We start from the raw sequence: 7,758 nt of genomic DNA, 5'->3' as shown, positions 1-7,758 counted from the left end.
GTGAAGGAGGAGGAGCATGCCCGAATTCAGCGTATCCTGGAGATGTGCAAGATGGGGTGGACAGACAGGCAAGGGCACCACCATGCAGGGCTTTGCCTTCCAGCGAAGTATTTGGCCTTTTTCCTACCTTAACTGCAATGGGAAACCCTGTTACAGCTTTAAGCAGAGAAATGAGACCATACAACCTCCATTTAAAATGTTAATCGGGTTATAAAGTGAAGAATGAGTTGGAAGAGGTCAAGAATGAGAAAAGGGGAGATAGATAAGAAGCTATTATGGTGTACCAGGCAGGAACTGAGGGTGGCTTGGATTAGGGTGGTGGTAGTGCCGACAAAAAGAGTGAGCAGAAGTTTTGGGATACGTTTCAAAGGTAGAAACTTCCGACTTGAATAGAGATTGGATGTGGGGTTTGGAGCAGAGAGGAGGTGAAGAACAATTTCCACGTTTCAACATGTGGGTGGGTACTGGTGTGATCTACTGAGGTAGAGAGCACTGGAGGCAGACAGTGCTCTGGGGGAGGTGGAAAGTGGAGGAGCAATAGCAAGGGTTCACTTTGGGACGCTTTCAGTTTATGAGATGACATCCTAGGACAGATAACAAGGAGGCAGCTGTAGCTCAGAGGTGAGAGGTCTGGACTGGACATTTGGGGAGTCACTGACATATCTGTGCAGGCAAGGAAGATTGAAAATGATTCAGCACATAATTTTCCTACCTGGTAACCTTCCTGATATATATTAATAAGTATATTAATATACTTTGGCTTTGTAAACGTTTATTCTATAAACAGCCTTGCTCAACCGTCACAAACACATACACGCAGAGAATAGTAATAGCTCTGATATTGTATGGTTCATTTTTATTAAGTTTATTTTCTTCAAGTGTATGTTCTTTTTGTAAAAAACATTATTGGCACCACAAAAAATTGTGAAAAGGAGATATAAGAACTTTTTTTCATTGATAAGGATTAATATTTTGTTATTTCTCCTTTTCTCCCTATTTTCATTTTCTATATAAACAGTTCTCCATAAATGTTCAGGTCATTTAAACCACTATTGTTCCCTTATATTCCAAATAGGCATCTTCCCACCCACATTTTTGGGGAACTTATTTGAAATAATATATATATACAGTGGGGCCTTGACTTACGAGTTTAATTCATTCCGTGACGGAGCTCGTAACTCAAATTACTCGTATGTCAAATCAACAATGAACGAGTGAGACACGTGATGCTGGGCTGATGTTGTGGCGTTCACTGTGACGTTCGCTGCGCCAACTAGCGGTGGGGTACCTGAAGCTGGCTCATAACCCGAATTTTAGCTCACAACTCAAAGCAAAAAATCGGCTGAGAGACAGCGCATATCTCGAAAAACTCGTTAGTCGGGACACTTGTAAGTCAAGGCCCCACTGTATTGGTAAAAATATATACATAACAAAATTTATTTTGATCATTTTAAGTGTACAATTCAGTAACATCAATTATAGTATTGTGCAACCATCACTACTATTTCCAAAAAATTTTCAACCCCAACCTGAAACTCTGTAATCATTAAGCAATAACTATCCATTTTTTTCTTCCTTCTGGTACCTGTAATGTCTAATCTAGTTTCTAGCTCTAGGAGTTTGCTAGATACTTCATATAAGTGGAATCATACAATTGTTATCCTTTTGTGTCTTATTTCACTTACCATAATGTCTTCTTTAAGATTCATACTTGCTGTAGCATGTAGCAGAACTTACTTCCTTTTTCTGACTGAATAATTTTGTTTATCCATTCATCTGTTGATGTAACAAGTCGTGTTTACCTGTTGGCTACTGGAAATAATGCTGTAATAAATCTTGGCATACAAACATCTCTTTGAGAGCCTGTTTTCAAAAAACATTTTTTGATATTTATCCAGAAGTGGAATTGCTGGGTCATAAGGTAATTCTATGTTTAGCTTTTTGAGGAACCGCCAAATTGTTTTTCACAGTGGCAGCACCATTTTACATTTCCACCAGTTTTGTACAGGATTCCAATTTCTCCACCATCCTTGCCCACACTTGTTAGTTTACCTTTTAAAGATTATACCCATCCTAGTAAGTGTGAAGTGGTATCTCATGCAGTTTTGATTTCATTTCCATAGTTACTAATGATGTTGGATCTTTTCCTGGGTGGACTGGTCATTTGCATATTTTCTTTGGAGAAATGTTTATTCAGGTTTTGCCCATTTTAAAATTGAGTTGTCTTTTTGTAATTGAGTTTTAGGAATTTTAAAATATATTCTAAATATTAAGCCCTTACCAGATATATGACTTATTTTTTCTCATTTTGTAGGTTGCTGTTTTTTACTTTCCTGATAATGTTCTTTGATGAACAAGTTTTATTGTTGTTATTAATCCTCACCTGAGGATATTGTTGTTTTTTCCAATTGCTTTTCAGAGACAGTGGAAAGGAGGGAGGAGGGAAAGGCAGGCGGGCGGGGGTGGGGTAGAGAGAAGCACTGTTGTGAGAGAGACATGTCGATTGGTTGCCTCCAGAACATGTCCTGACTGGGGCTGGGAATCGAACCTGCAACCCAGTTGAACCCAGGACCCTTCCGTGTGCAGGCCAATGCTCTAACCACTTAGTAACACTTCTCAGGGCAGAACAAAAGTTTTTTATGAAGTCCAATTTATCTATATGTTGTTGTTGCTCATGCTTTTGGTGTCATATCTAAGAATCCTTTACCAAATCCAAGATCATAAATATTTACCACTATGTGTTCTTTGAAAACTTTTATGGTTTTAGCTCTTATATTTAGATTATTGATCCATTTTTGAGTTGAAATTTTTTTAAATGGTGAGGTAGGAATCCAACTTTATTTTTTTGCATGTGAAAATCTGCTTGTCCCAGCACCGGCTTCTCACCCCTACTTTTAATTTACATAAAATGTTTGGGGGAATTTTGCAACTTTCCAAAATTATTCCCTGATATCAAGAATTGAATATTTACTTTCTGAAAGTATTTGATTAACCGAATTTTCCAGATTGAATTCCTGGGCAGTAAACTGCTACTTCTTAAGAGGAGAAAATCATAGAATTGCTTCATTAGAACTGGTAAGTGGAAACTCTTTTAAAAATTGGGAGTAATCCTTGATGATTTAATGAAAGGGATAAACTAAAGATCTTTATTAAAATATCTTGTGCATTAAAATACAAAAATATTTGAGCTAATGACTTCACTTACTGCTTTCAAATGCTTAACAGGCTATTAAATGGAGATTCCTATTTTTCACCTTCACAGGAACAGAGCTAGAGAAAAAAAACCCACAAATTTAACTTGCAATTGAAAAGACTTTACTTTGACATCAAGGAAGGTTTTAATGAAAAAAAGCATATATTGCTTATTGAGCACCCACACACAATGTGTCAGACTCTGTTTTGAGGCCCAGGAGGTAGGTACTATTATCACAGATGAACGTGGACTTGAACCCAAGGAGTCAACCCTGTGCCCAGGCTTATTTCACTTATGCCAAACAGCTGTTAAAAGTGAACTAACATTAGAACACCCCTCCCTCCTGAGAAAAACCATTGCCTCTTCAGCAGAGAATTTCAAAATAGGTTGGACATTTATCAGTCCAATGAAACTCATAATCCTGACACATTTAACAATATCAACCTTTGGATTTTGTTCAAATACTTTTTTTTTTTTTAACTGCTTTTCTTTTAGCAGAATAGTCTGTATCCACTCTTATCTTCCTCCCTTTTCTAACATGCCCAACAGAGTACTTTCAAATGTTTTGGAACATTACATAAATATCCACTTGAGTAATATGGACAAATGCCCAATGACACGCCATGAGGAAACATAATACTTTTTTATTCCTTTGTAACCTTTGGGGCTTTGTTTTAATAATTCACGGAGACATTAACCTTTCAGGTGGATTTGAGAATCCTTTTTACTTAATACAATTTTGTTTGTGTTCTGAAACCAAGGACATTCGAGTATTAATTCCCTACTGAATAGAGCATTGTGTACATGTACCTTTGTTTCCTCTGAAAACAGCTCTTAACCTTCATACATCTCCTTGGGGCTGTAGCGTGTGGGCTGCTACTCATTGTTCCCTCAGGAGATAATGTGATGTGCTCCAACAGGTGTGCTGTTATAACAATACCCCAAATTTCTTAACCCCCACGTTCCCTTCACAGCATCATTTCCATGGTACTCTTTTGGCTGAGTCTATGAAGAAAATAAGATGTAATTATTTCTGTAATAGGAAACAGGACCTGAAATGGCAAGATTTTCACCTGAGACATAACAGAGTGTGTTAGTGGCAGACCAGGAGCTCTAACCCACATCGTCTGATTATAGTAGCAAGTTAAGAGCAGCAGTTTTCAACTGCAGAGATTTTGCCTCATTTCTCCAGGGTACATTTGGAAATGTCTAGAGACATTTTTGGTTGTCACAGTGGGGACAGGAGGTGGCAGAGGCCAGGAATGCTGCTCAACACTCCACAATACACAGGACAGCTGCTAGAATGAAATTTCCAGCCCAAAATATCAATGGTGCAACTGTTGAGAAACCCTGTTTTAAAAAAATGAAAATTACTTTGTGAGGTATGTGATTGTCTGGCCACAGTGCTGTACACCTGAAACCAATGTGGAATAATGCTGAAGGTGGACTGTGGTTGAAAAATAATTTTAAAAAAAAGATTGCATTGCAGTCTGTCACTTCTACCCAACCTTCATTTCTTCCTTTCCTGGGGTCAGACTTGCATCATGGTCTGATGGTTTTCCAAGCCTTTCCCAGCTTCCTCCCTGTTCTCTTTCACAGGCATTTTACCTAATACATTTCTTGCACCTTTAACTGAAAATAATGGAGATTGGATTTGAACCCTGCTCTGCACCTTATTGTGTGACCTTGGGAAAGCAGCATTTTTCAGAGTCTGCTTTCTCACCTGAAAAATATTAACAACCAAAACCAAAACCACCATAAACAAACCCCACTTTCTAGAGTGGTTGGGAGAAACCAACTCAAAAGCACTGGACAGACAGCGCTGAGCATATGATGGGCCCAACAAACACAAACCAGGGCCCAGCCCACAAGTTCAATTATGAACAAGACAGAAGCAGAGAGTGCCAGAAAGTAAATGTAACTGAAATGAAAAAGGCTTTTTATAGGGAATAAAAGCAAAACAGATGGAGAGAAGCACAAGAGAATTAAGCAGCATCAAGTATGTACTAGGAGGACAAGGGAAGAGATAGATGATGACACTGGGAGGGCTGTACAGATCAGAAAGATTTCAGCAGTGACTTGGAGATAAATTTGAGAAATAACTAGGAAGAATCAGAACTTGGTGAGCAATTAAAAAAGGGTCATGAGAGGAGTCTAGAATGGTTATGAGATTCCTGACTTGGGTGCTTGGTTGTTGGTAATGATAGTCAACCAGCTAAGGAAATCAAAGGGTAGGGAAAGTGGACAGATCAATAATAGATGAAGAGCTGGAATGATCATTTTGAGGCAAGAGGAGACTGACCTCTCCCTCCAAACTCGGCAAAGAAGATAAGTTGGGCATGGATGTAAGTAGGTCTGGAGGGATGAGGAAGCATGGGTCTGAGAAAGTTGATATTGTGAGCCCTGACAGAGCTCACTTTTCACTAGGTGAGCTCTGTCAGAACATGAGGGGAAGTAGGGGCAGGGAATAACCTTTAAGGGTTGGGGAAGTACTTTGACAAATTAGGGAAAGTGAGTAGAGACAACAACTTCAAGAAGCTGGCATGCAAGAGACATCTCAAAGTACCAAGGTAACCTAGAGATTTACATCCAATTCTTTCCAGGTCAGCCACAGAACCCATTCTTAGAGAGAAGCAATCAACTAAAAGGATTTGTTTGAAAGCAGGGTAGTATGTGTGGGATGACCAACCATATTCCTAATTAAACTAGGCATGGGATCAGTTACAAATGTGGGTCAGTTATGTCATCCCCTTGTATGAAAGAGAGCATATCCTTAGGGATTCTTAGGGAGCCCTCAACATCCGAAGTTGTTGTAATGTAGAAGTTTGAGTTTACTTCCCACAATTCCATAATCAGGTAAGACAGTAGAAATAAATGATCAGTAGAATAAAAATAAATGAATCATGATGAAATTTTCTTTTTCAGAATCTTGTCTTCTTTTGAGCCTACGCTATGAGTTGGATATTCCTCAGAGACCTCCTAAGTGGAGTAAATAAACACTCAACTGGGATTGGGCGGATTTGGCTGGCTGTTGTGTTCATCTTCCGTTTGCTGGTCTACATGGTGGCAGCAGAGCATGTGTGGAAAGATGAGCAGAAAGAGTTTGAGTGCAACATTAGACAGCCTGGTTGTGAAAACGTGTGTTTTGACTACTTCTTCCCCATCTCCCAGGTCAGACTTTGGGCCTTACAACTGATCATGGTCTCCACGCCTTCACTTCTGGTGGTTCTACATGTAGCCTATCGTGAGGGTAGAGAGAAAAGGCACAGAAAGAAACTATATGTTAGCCTAGGTACGATGGATGGGGGCCTGTGGTACACTTACCTTATCAGCCTCATTGTTAAACTTGGTTTTGAAATTGGCTTCTTGGTTTTATTTTACAAGCTGTATGATGGCTTCAGTGTTCCTTACCTTATGAAGTGTGATCTGAAGCCTTGTCCCAACACTGTGGACTGCTTCATGTCCAGACCCACCGAGAAAACCATCTTCATCCTCTTCATGGTGATTACCTCATGCCTGTGTATTGTGTTGAATTTCACTGAACTGAGCTTTTTAATTCTCAAGTGCCTTCTTAAGTGCTGTCTCCAAAAATACTCTAAAAGACCCAAGTTCTCAGTGTGTGAGTGCCCCAACCTCAGATATGTTGAATGTGGTGAGGTAGGGGCCCCTCCGCTACTCCAGAATCACCATTCAGCCTCTGCCATAAGCACAACTCGGGAAAGTGAAACAAAGCTACTTTGCAACACACTAGAAGGTTAAACAAAGAAAACCTGCATCCATTCTAAGCAAGAACTAGCCTGGGATGGGAAACAAAGGGTATCAGCCTTCATGTAATTTGGGAGGAATTAATAAAATTTTCAGTATGTGCTCGATCACATACACCAAACAGAGGTCTCCTTGTTTTGCTGCAGGGTTCATGAATTGTTTTTGAATAGTTAATTGCCAATTAGTCTGAAGAAACCCAGCTAACAGCATCCTTCTAAGTGCTTCGGTCTGTCAAGTGGAAAGTATAAGTGACACTTCTGACAAACGTGATGTCCTCCAAGGTGCCTCAGCAGCAGCCACAGCTCCACTCACGCAGCCCCACCCAATCCTTGCAGAGAAAGGCTGGGGAGGGCGGGGTGGCTGCTAACTAGGGGCACAGGAGCCTATTTAAGTGAGAAGGCCCAGCCTGGGGAAAAGACCACAGAGCCCACGACCCTGCAGTTTAGGTGCCCCTGGACATCGGAAAGGGTCACCCTAGAGCAGTGGTTCTCAACCTTCTGGCCCTTTAAATACAGTTCCTCATGTTGTGACCCCAACCATAAAATTATTTTCGTTGCTACTTCATAACTGTAATGTTGCTACTGTTATAAATCATAATGTAAATATCTGATATGCAGGATGGTCTTAGGCGACCCCTGTGAAAGGGTCATTTGACCGCCAAAGGGGTCGCAACCCACAGGTTGAGAACCACTGCCCTAGAGTCATGATGGACGGCAGGTCCCACAGAAAAAGCACATTTATAGGGAGTGGGGGAGGATCCAGAAAAAGAATATGCCCATTTGATTTAACACTTCTCTCTA

The 7,758-nt window shown here is 40.2% G+C and overlaps 1 protein-coding gene across 1 annotated transcript; it reads left to right on the top strand.

Annotated features, from left to right (window-relative positions):
* The first annotated feature begins 3,692 nt into the window (after window positions 1–3,692).
* Window positions 3,693–7,120, top strand: GJB7 (gap junction protein beta 7). Its single transcript, XM_081094015.1, has one exon. It carries the CDS (start codon window positions 6,146–6,148, stop codon window positions 6,950–6,952), a length of 807 nt encoding a protein of 268 aa, XP_080950141.1. The 5' UTR covers window positions 3,693–6,145; the 3' UTR covers window positions 6,953–7,120.
* Window positions 7,121–7,758: the final 638 nt, after the last annotated feature.

Source organism: Myotis nattereri (genome assembly GCF_964212035.1).
Source record: "Myotis nattereri genome assembly, chromosome: 6".
Taxonomy (NCBI): Eukaryota; Metazoa; Chordata; class Mammalia; order Chiroptera; family Vespertilionidae; genus Myotis; species Myotis nattereri.
The sequence above is the reverse complement of the archived record's forward strand: the minus strand, read 5'-3'. Positions and strand labels throughout refer to the sequence as shown.

Bases quoted from the DNA above. Each gene is read 5' to 3' on its own strand.
- GJB7 (XM_081094015.1), top strand. From the start codon at position 6,146: ATGAGTTGGATATTCCTCAGAGACCTCCTAAGTGGAGTAAATAAACAC.